At 39.4% G+C, this 22002-nt stretch overlaps 1 protein-coding gene across 5 annotated transcripts in view; it reads left to right on the top strand.

Moving 5' to 3' along the window:
• Positions 1-22002, top strand: part of eml3 (EMAP like 3) — a 44129-nt gene that overhangs the window by 14629 nt on the left and 7498 nt on the right. For 2 of the 5 annotated variants that reach the window (XM_053628833.1, XM_053628831.1), the window contains exons 2-17: positions 3036-3212; positions 3395-3506; positions 4270-4725; positions 7448-7564; positions 8412-8440; positions 10425-10454; positions 12341-12461; positions 12567-12716; positions 14102-14171; positions 14289-14399; positions 14504-14599; positions 16128-16262; positions 17877-18015; positions 18277-18428; positions 18518-18643; positions 21795-21926. In XM_053628833.1, the coding sequence (XP_053484808.1) occupies positions 3036-3212; positions 3395-3506; positions 4270-4725; positions 7448-7564; positions 8412-8440; positions 10425-10454; positions 12341-12461; positions 12567-12716; positions 14102-14171; positions 14289-14399; positions 14504-14599; positions 16128-16262; positions 17877-18015; positions 18277-18428; positions 18518-18643; positions 21795-21926 (2153 nt within the window). Of the gene's footprint in view, positions 1-3035; positions 3213-3394; positions 3519-4269; positions 4726-7447; positions 7565-8411; positions 8441-10424; positions 10455-12340; positions 12462-12566; positions 12717-14101; positions 14172-14288; positions 14400-14503; positions 14600-16127; positions 16263-17876; positions 18016-18276; positions 18429-18517; positions 18644-21794; positions 21927-22002 lie in introns of all 5 variants that reach the window. The other 3 variants (XM_053628832.1, XM_053628830.1, XM_053628834.1) reach the window with 2 other exon arrangements.

Here is a 22002-nt window from a genome sequence, read left to right as displayed (position 1 = left end):
CCATTTCTGTGGATATAAATGGTAATAAGAGACACTGGAGACTTGGTTGGTTCATGTAGTATATGAATGACATGGCAGATTTTTTATTGGCTATAAAAAAAAACAAACCCCAAACAAACTGTAAAACTGCCAAACACTAATTAAACACAGGAAAACCTAATTTACTGGCATGTTAAAACATTATCTGCTGTAACAGGTACAAGCCAAGCTTATCAGCTTGATGTAACCAACAGTGTTAGGTGTAACTGCTGTTGGGTGTTACTTTGTAACGGGTTACAGTAATCTAATTACTTTTTCTGATAATGCAGTAATGTAACACGTTACATTTTAAATGTATGTAATTTGATTGCAGTTACTGATGTCAATAACATTACGTTACTTGCATTACAAATTTATTGTTAAGAAAACAATGCTAAGTAAAATGCGTTTTAAAATAAATGACGTTTTGCCCAAAAGATTTTTTCTTTAGCCCCGAATAGTTCTCCACTTGGAGCGATTTGTCACTGCGTAACTGAACGTCAGTATATAAGGACGGCGGTGTTGTAATTTTATATCTTCAGTGAATGGAGGTGAGACCAATCAGACAGGGTTTACGGGGAAATATGTGGAAATACTCGTGTCTTATCGGCTGACAGTCTCAATTCTGCCAAGCGCTAACTCACAGTCAGTATGAGGAAAAATGGATATATGCTGATTTTTTTTTTTTTTTTTTAAATCAGTAAAGGGGTTGACACTGAGACAGTAACAGTGTCTGAAGCTGAGCAAGAAAACAAGGTGTGTAAATGGCTGTATTAGCTCCAGTTTACGTGAACATGATATGAGCAGAGCATAAGGGAAGATAATGTACTCTGCATGGCACTGTATTTATTACACATATTTTATCAGTCTGATAGTCCTACAAACAGTGACAAAACCCGAGGCAAGTTTTATGATAAATCCGACTTTTTCTGATCATGTCATACATTAAAATTACTGAAAAAACTGAGTTTCACTTTGTAGTGTATTTTTGTAGGTTTGATTGGTTTTGAAAGTAACGTGAAAGTAAAGTAATTAGTAATCTGATAACTTTTTACATGCAGTAATCAGTACTGTAATCAGATTACAATTTTAAAGTAGCAGTTAGTAACCTGTAGTGGATTTCTTTTTATGTGTAACTTACCCAACACTGGTAACCAAATAGAAATCTTGTACTTGTAGTAGAAGTGCTTTAACTTTTTTTGTCATTTATTCAACCCACAATTACCTTCAAGCTTCTTGCATTAAATAAAGAAACAACTATTGGCTCCAGATTGGCTCAACAAAAAAAAGCAGAGTAAAAAAGTGAGTTCAAATCCAAACAATGCCACAGCCATGGATGGCCAGGAGTACTAAAGAGCAAAACTGGCCATGCTGTCTGGGTAGGAGGGATGACATTACTCTCTCTGGTGTCAATCAGCATGACTTTAGCCAATCATGGATTAATGTCAACTGATGTAGCAGCAGTTTGAAAAGATGATGAAAAAGATGAGTTGGCTGGCTTCACGTGTCTCAGAGTGGTTGGTAGCTGTCTTGTGAGAGTGAGTGAGAATTGGCAAATGACTAAATCAGGGAGAAAATAGAGAAAAATGGAAAAGAAATATCTATCCAGGGATGAAAAATAGTACTGAGAAATTATACTTAATGCCTCTTAATTAAAAGTGGATGTATCCAGCCAATGATGTACTCAAGTGAAAGAAAGGAACTTTCAAATGTACTCAAGTATTAAAAAGTAAAAAGTAAATGTTTTAACTGATTAAATTAATGTCATGTTTTGATGTGAAAAACCTATCATTATTGTATGGCCAAATGTTTGTGGACACCTGACCGTCACTTCCATATGTGCCAATTCCAAAACCATGAGCATTAACACAGATTAGTTCTCCACTCCACTCTTCTGAGAAGGCTTTCTACTAGATTTTGGAGCATGGTTGTAGAGATTTGTGCTCTTTCAGCCACAAGAGCATTAGTGAGGTCAGGCACTGATGTCAAGTGAGAAGGCCTGGTGCATTTCAATTCATGCCAAAGGTGTTCAGGAGGGTTGAGGTCATGGCTCTGTGCAGGCCACTCGAGTTCTTCCACTCCAACCATGGCAAAACATGTCTTTTATGAACCTCAGATTGTGCACACGGGCAGTGCTGGAACATGTTTGGGTCCTTTAGTTCCACTGAAAGGAAATTGTAATGCTACAGCATGCAAAGCCCTTCTAGACAATTGTGTGCTTCTAGACAATTGCGTGCTTCCAACTGTGGCACCAGTTTAAAGAAGAACCACATATGGGTGTGATGGTCAGGTATTCACAAACTTTTGGCCATATAGTGTAGTTTGTACCAACACCTAGAACAAATCCTTGGTTGGCCTATGTAGTGCAGCGGTGTCATGATTTAAAAAAATATATGTTACAACGCCTAGGTGTTTTTTAAAAAATATATGAACCAACTGGTGTGTGTTATGTTTAAACAAACATGTTTAAACGAAGCAAAACTTTTCAAAGGAGTTTTTCTTTCTGTGGTTGTTGGATGAGTGAATTTAAAAAACCACTGGTGACCATTATATGAACCTGTCTGTCTACTGGGTAACTGTGAATGAAAAACTGGTAGCCTGGATACATAATATGATTGTTCCTGGATGCCTGTGCTAGTGATTTATCCTCCCTTGTATTGCACAACCCTTTATGAGTACATATGCATGTCTTCGTGGGACATAGTGAAACATGGCTTAGACATGGGAATTTTGTTTCTGCTTTCCTTATATATGCAAAGCGTATGATACATTTATCAGCTGTAACTGGCTGTAATTCTCTACAGATGGCGTATCCTGTCTATATCACAGTTAATGATATTAGCAGTCCTCTGTTTGGCTGTATTTCATTGTATTTATTGTTCTGAATCTGGTGTCCTGAAACCATGATAGAACACTGAATTATTGTTAGAGTATCACTATGACTGTGAAAACGATATAACGTTCATGACAATGATTTAAGGTGACCAGGTGCTGATTGTGTCTGTGTATGTGTATAGATGATGTGTCGGCTGGAAGCAGCGCAGAGTTTCCAGACAGGCTCTCACTTATGGAAGTACGCCTGCAGGCACAGGAAGACGAGATCACACTGCTCAAGTCTTCATTGGCCGATGCGTTGCGTAAGCTCCGCCTCCACGACCAACAGATCCCACTACTGAAGCAGCAGCTGATTGCAAGTAAGAGCATCCAAGATTTAAATACTATTGTACGAATCTAAATATTGTGATGTGACATTTTAGGTGTTAGTGATGTTTTATTTTATTTTATTTTTTTAATTACTATTACTAGTTTAACGTGAATTTGATGGATATGTGAAAAGGATATACAATATAAAGTACCTGTGTGTCTATTCCGACAGTGAACCCTGGTGCATCTCGGCTGTTGAATCAGTCGTTTTGCGTTGATGGCTTCTCCAAGCCCTACAGACACTCCACCAGTTCTCTGGACGGACTGCACCACACATCCGACAGGTATCAGTGCAGGTGCATCTGTGTACTTTTTCAACCATATTAAAAGCACTGTATTTTGTCATCTAGAGCTGTTCATTATGAAACACAATGGGCAACCAGCATGTCCTTATGAGCAATCATTATTCTTTAAAATGTGGAATAAACTTTAAAGTCAAAACCACTAACTTTAAATGTACAGTATATTCATTACAAGAGAGACTGAATCACTTTGCATGATTCGGTCAGCGGACGGGATATGACAAAGCTTCTTTCTGTAATGACTCCCTGGAGATGCAAGTTCCTCAAGTTGTGAGAAATGCAGTCTTCTCACGAACACATTTAGCACAACAAAGAAAGAACACAACATTCTTTGGCACACTCAGACATTGGGACAGCTGAGCTTGGTTTGTAAGAACATTAGGACTTCATCATGGTCCTTTTATTTGGTGTAGCAGTCCCTGAACAATATACAGTATTGCACTGAAGGAAAACAGATATACAGTTTGTTGAGAAGTTTTTTTTTGTGTTTAAATCAAATTATAGTTCATATTGGTGTACCTGAATTATACTTCTCAGCAGATGGAGCTTCTAAAGGTTTTATATTCTCTAGCATATTTTAATGTAATTAACTGAGAACAACTTTTTTTGCAATGATACTCAGGGTTATGTGTTAAAAAATTATTTTAGGCCTCAATCATATCAGACTTCAAGGGCGAGAGTTGTTTTTCAATGCAAAACATGATGGTTTATTGCTTGAATCCCTCTTGATTGTGTGTGTCTTCAGCCATGTCTCACACTCAGCTGAAAATGGAGAGGGCAGTAGAGCTCACTCCATCCCCAGCCTGAAAACAGGCACTAGTGAAAAGGCCATACAAACTGAACCCTGGAACCCTGAACCCGAGAGGACACCTTTGGCCCTCACCAGGGCCTCCCAGAGTCTTTCTCTGGAGGACGCACTTCCCGAAGGGGTCTCGCTCATGGACGAGGCCCTGCACAAAGCTCAGCAGGAGAGTCAGGAGGAAGAAGACAGCGAAGAGAAGGACAAAGGCTGGCACTCTAAAGTAGAAGAAACCATCCAGCGGACTACGATCAAAAGCCTCCAACAACAACACAGCAAAAGCAGCGAAGAAAGCCAAGGCTCGGCCCCTCAAACTCCAACTTCTAGTTCTCCAGCGCCGCCTAAAGAGCCTACACACAGTGGACCCCTTTCTCCCATTCTGGAAGGCGAGAAGAAACTGCTGTGCGTTTACCCACCCATCAAACCAGTCTTTTTCCATCCTCGCATGACCTTCCTGCTTTGGCTTCGTTCAAAATCTAACCCTATCACTTGTGCTACTGCTCTAATTATTAATACCTACAAATGCCTCCTTTTTTTCCAAGATGCAACTTAAGCCTTTGGTGAAGAACAGTCTGAATGAATGTGACTTTTAAGGGCTACTTATGGGCACAGAGTGTAAACTGCACTGAAGGTTGTTGAAGACAAATCTATAATATTTAGAGTCCTGGGCCAGGGTTGGGGATTAGTGCTAAGCTCAGCCCTTTTTTTAGTGCAAGCCTATTACTATATATGAACGAGGTTAAATATAGCGTATGTAGTCCATTGAAAGCCAAATTGCAAGTCATTCTAACTTTGTAAAAAAAAAAATTGTAATAACATTTTGCTAAATTGAAACCTTGGAATTATAAGGTTCTGACCTTATAATTTTGTGAATGAAAGTTTTGAGCAGATAAAACATTCCAGCTTAATATTTTCTTTTAGTTTAAAGCAGTATTTTGGAGTCCACTCTTCTCACGTATATTTATTTGCATGTAAATATCATAGAGCGTCTAACATGAACTCACTTTTGCCTAAGAAGTCAGACAAAACCTTATAATTTCCAGTTCTGGAAGTATAGCATGCAATTTTCAAAATCTTGAGCAAGGACTTGCAGTTAGATTCTATATAAACTTTAAAAAAAAAAAAAAAAAGAAGCTTTATATAGAAAGATTTAATTCATGTCATTATATCACATAATACCACATTATATTAGACGCTGCTCGGCATTATGTTTTAGCAGAGACGATGCCAATGCTTACTTCCAGTTTTAAAGTTGTTTATGGTAAGCACTGCAGGGTTGAATGAGATGGTTTCGGGCTTCACTATAGTGTTGAGTGATATGTGTGAAGAATTAGGCTGAGTGGAAAATGTGACTAGGATCAGTAGTGTTTACGCGCTAGCTCAATGACGAGAGACGCCGCGGGTTAGACCGAAAGTTTACTGCAGCATATAGAGCAAGTGAGGTCATTGCTCAAGTCTAAATTGGTCAGAGGAAGGAAGTGATCATTGGCGTGTTTATAGTAGAGCTGTTTGGCTGAATAAATACTTATCCCAACGAGAGAATGAAGAATTCTCTCACAGCACATTTGCATCTTGGACTGGTTTCTGCAAAAGTGGCACAAACTTTTGTAGAACCGAAAAACTTGGGGAATGATTGCACACTAACCCAATCAAAATCAACTTATCTAATCGAGTATATTTTATAAATTCTTTGATGCATTGTATTTTCTGCCTTGTTTTTGTGCATGCAGGTTTCTGGGTGATCTTTCTTTGAATAATGCATTTGAAATATTTCTTGTGTGTGTGTGTGTGTGTGTGTGTGTGTGTAGGAATTAACTTTTGACTGTCAAGAAAGCATGTGTATTTCACCAAAACGAATGGTTTTTGCTCTGTAATTATTTTATCCTGGAAAATGCAACACAACACAACACAACACAGCACAATGAAATCTTACACAGTGCAAGTTCTCATCCCCTTTAATTTATTGTTATTAGCGTGATGCAGTGTAAATAAAGGAAGATCTTAGAACTGTAGATTTTAGAAGCTTCATAAGCGTCACTTTGCATAGAAAGATTGCGTGCACGCCAGTATATCATGTAATTAGATTTATTAGACTGATTTTGTCAGCAATCATGGCGGCCAGTATTCAGGCTGTTTATGACAAGGAATGCGGAGATGAACAATAAAAGTTTTGGCTCCGTTGCGGTGTTGAGCGATATGTGTGTGTGCGTGTGACAGGAATTGTGAGTGGAAAAGTGGCCGTTTGAGAGCTCAGTGGCAGGGCAGATCAAGAGTTAACTACAGAATACAGAGCAGGTGAACTCGGCGCTCATCAGTGCAACAGTACAATCGGAAAGAGACAATAAACGGAGAGGTAAAACAAGGTGAAGAGGAGTAGGGTGTATCAGAAAAAAAAGAAAGAAAGGGAAGAAATGCACCTATACGCTTTGTAGAGGTCAATCAGATTATTAACCCACAGCTTTACATGTGCAGACTTTAAACTGGAGGCTGTGGTTGCATCTGTAAGACAAACTCAGCAGTAGTAACAATTGTCACAGTGTGATTTGTTAATTTCATTTCAAGTTTGAATTTTCATCTAAAACCTAATGACATTTTGGATAGCTGTAAAAAAAACAAAACAAAAAAAACCTCACACTCTTGTGTGTGATGGACAGGAGTCGATGCCCCATGAGCAGAGTTTCACTTCCTTGTTTGGCCAGGACTGCTGCCGTTTCCTATTTCGTATTTCTTAAATTGGAGAGCGTATGACTCTCTTAGAGGAACAGGAAATGGGGTGTGTGTCAAAGGAAACAACCGTTCAATTCACGCGCCCACACACAGCGCTTCGAGTACGTTCAAGCACGATTACGTTTGCGCTGAAACAGAGCAAATGCTTTTTAGTTTTAAACACCTCTTCTGTGTCAGAGGGAGTGTTTAAGCCATAAGTACTATAGTGTTTTGATTGGGTGTGTGTGTGTGTGTGTTGGATTGACTTTATAGAGAACCCACCATGTGCTTTGAAAACAATTCCTTTCAAATCTTATATAAATGCTTTAAATCCATAATCCACCTAGCTATTATACTATTAAAGAAATGATTTCTCTGCCCCTTAAATCAGTTGTCACATAGACTTGTTTGTGTACAGGGAACGGAGGAATAGCGAGAAATTGGGTAAGGACACGCAGGACAAAACCAAACAGCGAATGCCTAAAAAAGCAGCATCATCAACCAACCTGCTGACCCGATCTCCGAGTCTAGAGAGGTGAGTGGGTTTACGTTCATCATGGGCTGTTTCTTTTACAAACATGGACCGTTTCCAAACACCTTAATTATCCCTGGGATGTTAGTATGTCCTTTCTTTTGGCGGAGCTTAGAAAAACTCAACCCTAGCTTCATGTTACTCTGAAAGAAGCAGGCATGGATTATACAGATCCAACTATTTTGTATGTTGTCAGCCAACCTACGGGCTGTAACCATGTTCTTTAGCGCTGAGATCCTTGATTTTGATGGATGTATTCAATAAAGTATGGGGAGAATTCTAATAATGTGAACTCTTGGGGGGGATTATTTTGTGGAAAGCCGCAGCAAAATCAAGCATTTTTGGCCACAACGATTACAAAAAAACTCTGTAATCCTGCGAAATCCTGTACAGACTGTATTACAATTACATGCTATGTTTACTGGCACATACTGGAAAAAAAACCCAACAGATTAAAAAAAAAAATTAAAGAAATATTATTTCTGGATCTAACCCAATCAGAGTACATTAGAGAAAAGGAACTTGCTGAAGATCTACAGGTTATAATATCCACTTTACTCATGGATTTGAAAAGATGCAAAGTTATAAAAAGAGAAAGAAGATCTAGACACAGTTCTTAATAACTTTCTTTCATCTTCTTTATCTCAACGTAAGCAGTAGTACAAGCAGTAGTGCACATATCAAGCCCCAAGCTTTTAAGCCTGTTGGATTTTAACATGTGGTGACATGAATCGAGAGATTCCCACAGACTTTTTCAATGACGTATACGTCGTGTTGTGCAACTGAAAATTTCCAGGGATCACTGACAATATTCCTTTTTCTCTTCTTGTTTGGTTCATTGTTTTAATAGCCGAGCTAAAGACCTCCTCTCCAGCACAGGTAATAAAACATCTCTTTCCTCACATTCTCACAAACAGCACTGTAGTGAAGCATTGACACACTGTTTGCCTGCTTGGGTCCTGATCCAATCCTGTTCATGTGCAATCCAATCCAACCCAAACATGCACACACACACCAATGAACTGGAGTGAAAAATGAATTTGTGTGTGTGTCTGTGTCTGTCTGTGTGTGTGTGTGTATGTGAGTTTGTGGGTGGATGTGTAGGGAAAAATACGAACCTCACTACTTTCATTCCTTTAGGTTAAAAATTGTGGTGGATAAAGACAAAAAAATGTTAGAGAACTGTTTCAACCCAGTCTTTGTTCATGCAACAGGCGAACATATTTCTTTGACTGATATACCAGCCCCAAATGAATTTTCAGAGCAGTGTTCCTTGGCAAATCAAACAAAGGAAACGCTTTATGGTTTAAAAATCCTGTGCAGACGCAGTCCTTCACAAGCATTTTTAAATCTTAATGCTGCGCTAAAATGAAAACAATGAAATAAAAACTTATTTTACACGGTTTTGTGTTAAACGTTACAAATGCCTGAACTCACAGGAATTGCTCATGTCGCATCTTTAGGAGTTAAAAGTTTTTTGGCTCGGCACCGCTTTAAAAAAAATAAAGAAATAAAAAACACTGGGGAGTTTCATCTTGCTCTGAAAGAAACTCTATACAATACTTAGAAGATACGATCACGTTTTTCCACCTTAAACGGAAAAAAAAAAGACAGTTGCACCCTGGATTTCTACTTCTTTCATTCCCATGGGAAAATTGGTGTAGAGATATACATGCGTGCGTATACACACATACACACAGACACAGGAGAGCTTGTTAGTGTTGTGTGCTCCGGCTGGAAGTTCACTCAGCGTGGTTAGTTGCATTACCACACGACTCTAAACTCTCTGACAGGAACGATGAATGCCTTCTTTCCTCTGCCACAAGAACTAAAAACTCGTGGGAGATGTTTTTTTTTCTCCTCACTATTTTTGAATACATCGGGTCATCTCAGTATGTCTGTTGCCTGAATCCTGAAATGTAAGTACAGTAAATAAAAAGCCAGTAAACCAGCAAACTGGGAAACGTTTTTTAAGGACTAGGACCGATGTTTTTATTGTTTTGTCTTATCAAACACCTGTGACTGTTTCCCATCCTGCACTACGGCCTACAAACATGGCCACCATGGACCGCAATTCCCAGAACACTCATTCATCCTAATCACGCACACGTGTATCCAATCTCACTAACAATCACATCACAGTTTGAAAGGACTTTCGAGGCATTCACTCTTTGCGAAGTATTGAGTGTTATCACTGTACCAAGCGTTTGTACCCTGTTCCTCGTTTTGATTCACGTTCTTGAATCAAGTGTCATGACGACACTGACACTGAGCGGTCTTTCCAGATACACCGAGCATAGTTGAGGATTAGGGTGTTCTATTTATAGGGATTCTTGATACTTGTTTTTTGTTTTGTTTTTTTGACTGAAAACCCTTTTTAAGCCGATACAATTCTGGCTGTCATGAATAGAACAAGAAAAAACACAAACTAACAACCCCTGCCCATGTCTCTTGGGATTATTTACAAAATCTTTCCTACACTTCACTTGCTTTTTGCGCACTAGAGTAAAACACCATGTATTGTTCTGTGATCCATCCAAACAGATCAGCATCATCAGTATGACTCGAAGCTAGCCGACTCTGCCAAGTGCAATAGCGGTTTTTGGCTTTACGCTTTTTATTGTCATAACGTTGCACTGGGCACAGATGGGATTTCGTGCCCCGACTGCTTAAACGGGCCAGTAAGCGTTGCGGTTGAAGCCGAACTCTTCCTTTTCTGTCTGAATTGAGTTAGACAGTGTCGTGGGGAAATTGCTGGAGAAACAATCTGGGCCACGGTGCTGGCGCATGGCTGAGATCAGGTGGCTGACGGATTGTGATCTGCAGACTTAGTCGTGTTTATGTATGTATTTCTCTCTTTCAGGATCCCAGGGGTCAAGGAGAGGAACACAGGGTAGGTGTCTCTGTTCTGCAGTTCACAATTCTACACAGATTTAGCACCAGTGTAATGGTGTAATAGAAAGGCTACAGTAGGAACTATGCAGTATCACGCTGTAGAGTTAACATTCATCAATAGCTCAGTGACTGTTGCTACAGTAGAGTAGATAGTGGGGTTTTTTTCTATTTCTGTACATATTCAAATCACCATGTCTGGAAATGTTACTATGCCAAATGAAGTGTTTAGAAAGGAAGTGCATGCAACTGTACAAAATGAATGCAGTGCTAAAACAAAACTATTTGACAAGCAAACATGTGCAACCAGGGGGACACCAAGAAAACACTCAGTGCTCTATCATAACTGATTTTGCGATCACATGGTGCACATGAGGAAGTATTCCTACCAAAGCTAACAAATGGGATAAACAAGGAAAAGCCATTAGTACTCAGGAATCAGAGTGTTAATCATCTACTATCTAGAAACACTGGAAAAGAAGGTCTGACCAGCTCGGTGTGTGATTTGGCAGATGATAGCTGATCAGACCAAGCTGGGTTTTTAAGCAGATTAGTGTCACAAAAAAGCCGGTGATTCTTAATCTAAGCCCTAACAATCTAGCTAACATTTTGTTGCGTAAATCAGTAGGCAACTGTTTTGATAAAGCTAGCTAAAATTAGGTGAACTATTTTCAAAGCTGCTAGTGTAAATAAAACTATTGATCACATTTGCTAGCAAGTTCGATTTCCTATTATATAATGTAAACCAAATTTGCTAGCAACAATCGTCCCTTGTGACTAAGCATCTGCCTTTCTGTTTTCACCTACAATCGAGTAGCCTCTGCCTTTAAAATATTTCACATACATGTATATATGTCATTGTATATTTCATTCTACTGTTTTACAGTGTGTGTAAACCTCAGAATTCTCAAATAAAGTGTTGTCTAGCTGGATTAGATACCGTTTCATTTCAGCAATATCGCACGAGTAAGAGTGCCTGTTATACTGAACATTGGCATGGCTGTGGTTTGGCCGAGTGCCACTGGTAATCATAGCCATGCCGATATTCAGTATATCGCACGATTGCTTAACGGTTCTACAAACAAGAAATTAATATTGAGACATTTCAGACACAACATGGCCAAATGTTCTATTTATTTTTCCTCCGCTAGCGGAAATAGATCCCGAACAAGTAACACCCACTTTATAGCCCGTCGGCCAGCTGGCTCTCTAGCTCACATTGATTATGTACATTCCTGTTAAAGTATATATGGAACAAACTATATGGAATTATAATACATGGTGAATAGAGACAAGTGGAGTGATACGAACAGTGAAACAACCCGGTGCAGTTATACTAAATTTAAGCACTCTTGGAACTTGTCCAATCAAATTAGTGGACCAGAACTAGCTGGTGTGTAAATACACAGTAAAGCCTTCATGTACGAGATTATGACTTACAGTATATGAATATAGAGTGGCTCATAAGGCCAGAATCATTGGAGAGAGAATAAACAGCAAAACAAATGCACAGATACATCATTTATTTTTATATATATATATATATATATATATACTGTTATTCCTATGATGTTGAACTTATAGGACACCCTATTTTGTATCTATATCTTGATATACCACCATATATATGTATATATGTGTGTTAATAGATGATTGGATGTTAAAATATATTTTGGTATATTTAATTTTCGTTGTAATTCTGTATTTAACATGTTCTTTGAATAAATTTATAATTAAATAAAAGCATAAGTGATAACATAATTATTAACATAGTTCTTATGTTTTCAACAATTCTTATGCCAATATTAGTTTCAAGCTTTGATATTTTTTTCCATCTTACCCGTGTTAGAATTTCATGTAATTATTCCCTGTTTAATTGGACCCTAGGTCAGTCAATCAAAATGTTCATCCGTGGGCGGCCGATCACTATGTACATTCCTTCAAACATCCAGAACTATGAAGAACTTAAGATGGACCCTCCTTCTGAGAAGCTGGAATTGGATTGGGTGTATCCACTTTCAATTATGGTCCAGGGCCATCTTCAGAATATGCATGTTAATGAGAAACATCTCTTACACTATAATCCAAATGAAATTCCTTGACCTGCTCCTAGCTATGGATATCGAGGACGCGACTGTAGGGGGAACTTGTACATGCTTCCATCAGGGGAGGCAGTGTATTTTATAGCCTGTGTAGTAGTTCTTTACCACGTCACCGGACGAACGCAGCGCTATTACCGTAAACACACAGACTGTGTACGATGGTGAGTACATCACATCAACACGCAAAGTATACAAAAAATATACAGTACTCATCTTGCTACAATTTGAAATGTTCTCTTTTTGTTCCACGTGTTAAAATTAGAAAAATAAACCATGTTTACTATTAAAATGAATCTTTAAAGGAAAACTACACCCTGAAACATTAAACATCCTTATATTGATATTTGTTATGTGTTTAGCAATTCTGGTGCTAGTTGGTTTGGTGGTTTCATTTTTCTTGTGAGAAGTTAGCAGTTGTGTTCCACACTGACAACACAGGGAGACAATGATAGTGCAGTTACAATAGCTATGTTTCCAACCACAAAGTCATGTGACTTTGCCTCAACAAATCATGTGATTGGATAATTGGCTGATGTGATTGGATATTCAGCGCATCTGGCCAGTGTGTTTTTCTGAATGCCTGAAAAAATGTCTGAGCCAAAGTCTGATGTCGAAATGATTTGGAATAATTACCTCCCAGAACTGTCTCATGCTGTTCCGTTCCCAAATATCAGCTATCCGCCTCCGATCGCAAGATAAGATGAGGATTGTGATAGCATTTCATCATTTATTATATTTGAAAAAGATCCACAGTTGCAACAACTTTCATTTGTATTGATATTTTGCACCAGTTTCCCCCGAAGTGACGATTTTATTCGATTTTACTCAACGCTTTATTCACAAATGTTTTATGCGAGATTCAAATTTTCTGCATAGTTCAATACGCAACTTGGATGGAAACATAGCTACTGACATTTAATAGGAGAACAATTTTCAGCTATCTGAAACATAAGGGATAACTGTCAAGTTTCTCTGTTAGCTCATAAAAACAAAAGAGCAAGAGCTTTTTTTTTCCTCACTTACCATTTTCCAGCAATGTTCAATGTCATATTAATGAGAAATCCAACACAGAGATAGTGGAGACTGCAAACATTGGACTCAAGGCTCCATAAAGCAATGTGTTTATCTATATGACACAGTTGCACTGATTTACGGCAGAAATTTGGCTTGGCCTGTTAGCGATTAATGAGATGACAAGTATGATGCAATTAGCAGTAGGATTAGCATGAAAGCTGAAACCTTATCTGTCTGAGCAGAGCCTAGAGATGAGGAAGCGAGAGAGCTGTACAAAGGACTAAAGCGCCGCTACATCAGTCACTTTAGGTAGAGCTGAAGCAAGGGCAACTGTTAAGCAAAGTGAATATAGACCAACATTTCGATGAAAGAAACGTAAACCAAAAAGTCAACTCAGAAGTGAATCATGAAATAAATATTTTTGCACGATTGAAGATCACACATTAGATTATAAATTTTTTTATGCATGTTGTTCAGGGTGGATTTTAAGTTGTGTTTTGTATTAAATTTCTGTTTTGTTTTGTTTATTTAGTCTAGCAGTTCATCCAAACAAAGTGCTCATAGCGTCCGGACAGACGGCAGGTGTGGATAAAGATGGCAAGGTAAGTGAAACCGAGTTGAACTGAACTGCAGAGGTTTATTTAATGTAGTGGTTATTGCAGTACTCTTATTTCCTCCAGACTCAGAACTCTGTGTATTCATCTGTGTTCTCTCACCAGCCCTTACAGCCGTTTGTACACATCTGGGACTCCACTACACTGACGACGCTGCAGCAGATTGGTCTGGGCACATTTGAGCGAGGCGTCGGATCTGTGGCCTTCTCGAGTGCAGTACGTATTGTGTAGCAGTCATAACATATAATGCAGTGAGATGATGGAAGGGAATATTTTGATAATCTGTCAGGACTTTAACCTTGTTTAATGTTTTGGCACAGGATGCTGGGACATTTCTGTGTGTGATTGATGATTCCAATGAGCACATGCTGTCTGTCTGGGACTGGAACAAAAACACCAAAACTGTTGAAGTAAAGGTATATACATGCACAAGCACACCCACACAACACTCCCAGTGTTCTGGGTTTTTTTTTTTTTTTTTTTTTGTATATCCTGTTTACATTATCACCTTTAAGGTATTTTCAGGGAATGTGCTACACCTCTTTAGGGAAAACGACTCTTTCAATCCTGTTAAAGTCATCAGTATTCCACAGTTCAAGTAAATAGTATTATTTTTGTAATATCATGTTGTCATTTGTGACAGCTTTTTTTCCCCTCTAATATTAAATTCAGTCAGTCAAATATGCAGACAGCAGCTTTCAACTTCTCTGTTTTATATCTGTCCATATCTCTGGCATAGACGTAGAAAAATGTCTTCCAGAAGAACCATTCCATTGCAGGTACCATGGCAACGGTGTAAATATTTAAGCCGTGGTATTGAGTGGACGAGTATGGGGGTGTAGAGGAGTGGGTGTTCATTGAGCTAATTGTTCCTCATTGTTTTATTTTTAGTAGGTACCTTTGGCATTGTGGGAGTGTGCTCAGCAGAGTGGAACCATTTGTCTTGATATCCCTGTGATTTAGTATCTCAGTGGAACCAGCGTGTACATACAAATCTGATAGCTTGTTCAACTTCTGGTTGAAGATCTGTTTCTGAAGTGTGGTTGTAATTATGCAGCTATTCAGCTGTGCGCTCCAGAGAGGCTGTTAGTAGCAACTTGGACAGTTTAATTAATTAGGCCTCCTTCTTGGATGCACGAGAAATCTACAACCAAAATAAAATGGATTCTCAGGGAAAGACTATTTGTGCTGGTAATAAAAGATAATTGTACATAAGTACATTGTGAGGTCATATGAGGGCAGACTAAAAGGTTGGTACTATTAAATTGAGCTGAAAAGCCATTTTTACAATGTCTTTGAGCAACAAAAGAATATGCGACAATATGACGTGTATTGCGTATTATTAAAAGTCAACAAAAAAAACATCAAAAGTGTTCTCGACCAATCCACAGTTGGGTCTTGAGAGACATGACTAATGCCTATAAATTTGATATTTGTGTGTGAACATGAGTGAAGCTCCACATAAAAACACTACCACTACCACTCTAGAGCCTATCACAGTAACCTGGAGCTGTGACTGATCTAGAAAAACAGGTGAACACAATCAGGTAACAGACCAGTGAAGGAACTGAGGTGGAGACAGGTCTAGAAACAGAAACAAAGGCACAAGTCACTGTAAACAAAAGTACATTGAGAACCCAAAACAAACCACATGGCACGAAAGTAGTGCTTGTTGCGCTGGGAAATGCTGTGCACAACGAGAGAGTGAATTCATAACAATGGAGAGCTGTAATAAACGCAACTATATATTTTTTATTCCATGATGATTTGTCTCATGTCATATTTTTACAGTAATGTTGTTGTACGGTGTTGTTGGGCTGTTTTCTAGATAAAATTATGTGATTAACCTGACAAGTTTTTTTTAATCTGGATTTTTTTTTAAAATACAGATATTGGTAAAGTTGGTAAAGTAAAGTTGTAATGTCTCTGTGCTGTGATTTCCAGAGCACTAATGAGGCAGTGTTTGCGGTGGAGTTCAACCCTGCAGACACCAATATCATCATCACTTGTGGGAAGTCTCATGTTTACTTCTGGACCATGAGTGCTGGCACATTGACCAAAAAGCAGGGCATCTTTGGCGTGAGTGCTTTTACTTGTTGTATATTCTAGGTCAGGAATTAAACACGATGGGGCGTGCCGTTACAGGAAAATAATCAGTGATGAAGTGATGTGCTACGGCCTACAGTTATTTTCCAATAACATGCATGTGTTACAAGTGTTTTAGTCCTCTTATACCACAGCAGTTTGCCAACACTAGTGCGTTCTTACTGATGTATGTTTTCACCATTTAGTGGTGTTCAATGTTGTGGAATGTCCGAGAAACAAGCAAGATCCTGTTATCACTTACGTTATACTGGACACTCACCGGCCTCTCGTTTATTCACTCTTGACGTTAATGAGACACACAAATGCAGTTTGCCGTGTTATTGAGAAACCACAAAGCTCTCTGTCCTGAAGGCTTTCTCACGAAGGAACAGCTTTACCTCTGACTGGTGTTAAGCATTGACTCTACGGACTTACATAAATGTTAAATAACTTCCACATATCAACAGTCAGAAACAATTTTTTAAAATCTGTTTGTCTGGAGTTGTTACTATAGAAACAGTAACATATTAGAAAGTACGCATTAATATAAACCTGTGATTTGACCTACAGCCACAACTACTGTCCAAGCACTGCTGTTATAAAAATTTATACCACAGTACGGTCGAATGCTTCAATCTGATTGGGTTAGAAGGTGTGCATTCTTTCCATATAACAGCACAGGAAGTTCTAGCTGTAACGTGAACGATATCTTTATATTAAAATTAACACGCTCATTCTAATACGTTATCGTTTCTATAGTATCAGCTCATACGTACACAGGGACTTGCACAGAAGACGCTTCACATATTAGCAGATTTATTAACAGGTTGTTGTTTAACAATGTCACGTTTATAATCGTTGATGTGGTGAAGTTTTTTGTCAGGAGACATTTGTTTAACATTTAAGGAAGGAGTCTCGGTTGTAAGTGCTCTAAGTCTCGGTTAGGCTTTCCGTTTCCTCAGTAAACTGACAGGCTGTGCATTTTGCTTGAGAGAAAGCGAGAGAGAGAGACAAAAAGAGAGCAATCAGATCGAGCATGAGAGAGAGAGAGAGAGAGAGAGAGAGCATGAGAGAGAGAGAGAGAGAGAGAGAAAGAGAGAGAGTCGGATCAAGCATGAGAGAAAGAGAGAGAGAGAGAAAGAGAGAGCAGTCAGGTCGAGCATGAGAGAGAGAGAGAGAGGCAGGCTGGTGAGGGAACGACTATTTATACGTCTAGAACATAAGTGAGAACAGGAACTTGTCTCTTGAATGTTCCACAACATTCAATTTAACCATAAACTGTTGAAATGTGCGACATGTCGTTTGTTAATAAATTAAACATTGTAATCATTGGCAAATCGTTGTGGTTTAAGCACAATACTGTGCTGTTTGCAGGAAAATAATGCATCACATACCCTATGCGTTATTTTCGTATAACAGCACAGCCTGTTGTGTGTTGTTCCTTACTTAATCAACAGCTTCTGAGCAACCAGAATCCAAAAATTCAACAGTGCTGTGGTATAATGAAAAATTTATGTTAACGCTGGATTTGAGATGATGATGTTGATGATGATGAAGAGTTATGCTGTATGATTATAGCTTGAGTTGTGTTTGCTTTTATGCTTGCAGAAATATAAGAAGCCCAAGTTCATCATGTGTTTCGTGTTCAGTTTAACGGGAGATGTATTAACGGGCGACTCCGAAGGGAATATCCTCACATGGGGCAAATCAGCAGCTGACATCAAGACACTGGGCAAAGGTGCAAAAGGTATAAGTATGTGTCATTGTATTTATCGACATTTTTTAACATCAGCCCTCCAGGTTATATCTCCAGCATTTTGGAATGAGTAGCACTTACTGTCTCGTCAGTGACAGCGTGGAAAGAAAAACAGGAAGAAACAGACTGAAATATTGACAGTAAATATTCATCGCATTTCATTATCCCTGGTTATTAAAGCAGCTGTAAGAACAGTAGTGATGCACGTCTCAATTCTCTTTGACGTGTGTGGACGCCTCTCTCTTTGTGCAGAGACATTTCAGATTATGAAGCAGACACGAGCGCATGAGGGCAGCGTCTTTACCCTGTGTCTCCTGCAGGGCGGCGCTTTGCTCAGCGGCGGCGGGAAAGACCGCAGGATCATCCGCTGGAGTGCAGACTTAGCACCCGAGAGGGAGTGTGAGGTGAAGAGTGTGTGTGAGTGAGAGAGAGAGATAGAGAGAGGGAGAGACCTTGACACTGACACTAAGAGTTGCCCTAATGATGTGTCCAGATTCCAGAGAAGTTTGGAGCGGTCCGTACCATTGCAGATGTGGATGGAGAGGAATTGCTTGTTGGAACGACCCGGAACGCGATTCTCCGAGGCACATTTTCAGATGGGTTTGTGGCCATAGTGCAGGTGAGATATGCTGATCGGATGGCAGCTTTTGCAAACTTTTATCCCTAAGGAAGCCATGTTGAGGGAGGAAGTGTGTAATAGATTTTTTTTGTACTGGCACAGTGCCCATCTATCCATGGGAACGAGCACAAGTACATCTTCTCATCAGTCTGTCCAGCCTTGTAACATTTTACACATGTTTGCTGTTAAGCGTAAGCATTGCTCTCAACAACATGAACTTCATTTTGAGTGAGTGTTTGAGAAATTTGAACTCATATTGGCTTGCTTGGCTCATGTTGGGCAGTTTGGATGTCTGGTCATGTGATTTTTTTTTCACGGGGAACATACAAGAATTTTTTCCAGATTCTAAAAGATGTACACAGAATTCTTTTTGACTATACCGATCAGCTGCTTGTTCAGGGCTCAGCGCATCTGATTTCCTACCATTTTAAAGATCTCTGCTTCTGCGTGTGAATAGAACTACTGTAAATGATTACACGTGATTAATTAATGCATTACTTTTTGTTCATCTTTTTAATCAGGCGGAAATTTCACGAGTTAAATGATGTCATGAGTCAATCAGAGATGAGTCATGAGTCAAGTGTGCAGCTTCCTCCCAACTCTCAAGTCCAAGTCCCTAACAAAGATCTCTGATCTTTACATCCTTACATTGTTCATTCATACATTCATTCATGGGGGGCAAGGTGGCTTAGGGGTTAGCACGTTTGCCTTGCACCTTCGTGGTTGGGGGCCCGAATCACACCTTCGCCCTCTGTGTGTAGAGTTACATGTTCTCCTCGTGCTTTGGGGGTTTCCTCCAGGTGCTCCAGTTTCCTCCCCAAGTCCAAAGACATGTGTTGTAGGGCTATTGGCAATTCTAAAATTGTCTGCAGTGTGTGAATAGGTGTGATTGTGCCTTGCAAAGGGTTGCCACCCCATCCAGGGTGTAACTCTACCTTGTGCCCTGAGTTCCCTGGGATAGGCTCCAGGCTCCCCTGCAACCCTGCGTAGGATAAGCGATATGGAAAATGGATGGATGTTCATTCATGTTCTGTATGCAATTTATCCTGGTCAGGCTCATATTGGATTCAGAGCAAATATCAAGAACACTGGACACAGGGTGGGAGCATTCACCCCCGTATGGGAAGGCAGTCCATCGCAAGGCATCACGCATACACATGCACATTTACACACTCATTCTCACCTAGGTGCAATTTACCATAGTCAGTCTGTCTACCTGGATGTTTTTGGACAGTGGGAGGAAACTGGAGAACCCAGAGAAAACCTACGTGAACACATGAAGAACAAGCTCTGCTACGACAGCTCAGGATCAAACCCAGGACCCTGGAGCTGTGAGGCTGCAGTGATACCTGCTGTGCCACCATGCTGCGCATTTAAATAATATCACAAGAATGAGACTTAAATAAACACAAAATATAGAAATGTATAGGGCTTTTTTGATGATTTTTGCAGCCAAAAACGCTTGATTTTGCTGCACCTTTTTTCAAAATTTGCAATGTGTTTTGCAGAGTTTTTTTTGTTCCAGAAAATGACTCGAATTGGCAAAATTGTTTTGCACGGCCTTGACATTTGTAGGTAAATGAGACCTTTTAGCTGTACTCATGTTCAATGAATGTGAATCAAAGAGGGCTTTGGCTGAATGTGTGTTGTGGTGACATCACATGACGCGTCTTGGCCCCAAATCTGTGGTAATTTAGAAAAATTGCAAGCTCCTCGGAGTTTGCTTGATTTTGCGTTAATTTCTGCAGTCACAAAATCTCTAAATCCTGGAAGGACTGAGTTATGTACATTTGTGAGGAAACTGAATATCTTGGTTCACAAGAGAAAGTAGAACAGAAAAAAAGCATTAGGTGTATCGTCAAGAGATCGCGAGTTCGAATCCTGATAATGCCACAGCCATCTACGGCCTGGAGTCCAAGAGAGAGTTACTGGCTGTGCTCTTTGGATGGGAGGGGTGGTGTTACTCTCTCCCTTGTCAGTCAGCATGACATTCGGACAGATGGCCTCACATTATCTTCAAGCACTCTTTTGATATGATTCAGAATTCATAGTTGAATCAATGAATGCAAGCTGTCCAGTCCCTGAGCCAGAAAAGCAACCCCAAACCATAACATTTCCACCACCGTGCTTCACAGTTGCTATGAGGTGCTTCTCCTGAAAAGCTGTCTTTGGTCTGTACCAAACATGTCTGCTGTTACTGTGGCCAAACAACTCTATCTTTGATTCGTCTGTCCAGAGCACATTATTCCAAAAGGCCTGGTTTTTGCCTATATGCTCACTGGCAAATCTTTGTATTCTTGCAAAGGCTTTTTCAAAGCCTCCCGTCTCAAATCTATGCAATCTCTTTTTGATTGTAGACGCATGCACTTTGGTACCAACAGTTGCAGTAGTTACTAGGGTTTGAGATTGCAATAAGGATTATGGTTTTGTTGAATGGATTTCAGCTCCAATCGACAGATCAAATTGTGAAATTAAGTTAAATTGTGAAAATTACTACAAAATGTCAATTTTATGTCATTTGATAGAGTGTATCACCTTTTTAATAGGCACTGTTTCAAAGAGGATCAAATGTGTGCTTGTCCAAATATGTAAAAAAAAAAAAAAAAAAGAAGAAGAAAAAAAAAATTCCATGGGGTGTACTTGTTTTTTCACATGACTGTATAGTATATTTTCCACATATAAGGGACACACAGAGCTAAGCTCCTTGTTCTGCCAGTCTCAAAAGAAGAGGAGTCATCGCATTACTGTATGAAGGAGTTTCCAACTTTAGTTTTTCGGAGTGTTGTGATCCGTGAAGAAAGAACCTTGCATATAATGTTAATGCTTTTAAAAACGTGAACTGTGTACTCAGATCCATTTGACACATGCGTTGTGGAAGATAAAAGCTCAGATAGCAAATTAAAATGAAGTTTTAAAGTTCAAAATCTGCTGCTACCTCCTAGATACTTTATCAGGAGGTTTTTCTCAGTATTCAAACCTGTAAATCCTGTTCTACAGACTACTGTCTCTGCTGTAAGAGGCAAGTAGGTCTGTTTACACTTGATGTGTTTATGGTTACATTTTCATTCTGTCCCTTTAAGTGGCAGTTTAATTTTATTTCATTTTCCAGGGTAAAGTTTACATTGCAATAAATTGCTCTGCTGTTTCTCAGGGTCACGTAGATGAGATGTGGGGTCTAGCCACACACCCATCTCAAAACATCTTTCTCACTTGCGGCAATGACAAACAAATGTGTGTGTGGAATGCTGAAGAGCACAGCCTGAAGTGGTGCACCACTTTAGAGGTAAAATAGCTAAGGAACGTAGCCACACACAGAACTCCCACAGAACACAGCTCTGGTATTTAGATGTTTATCAACT

Source organism: Ictalurus furcatus, chromosome 7 (genome assembly GCF_023375685.1).
Source record: "Ictalurus furcatus strain D&B chromosome 7, Billie_1.0, whole genome shotgun sequence".
Lineage (NCBI taxonomy): Eukaryota > Metazoa > Chordata > Actinopteri > Siluriformes > Ictaluridae > Ictalurus > Ictalurus furcatus.
The sequence above is the reverse complement of the archived record's forward strand: the minus strand, read 5'-3'. Positions and strand labels throughout refer to the sequence as shown.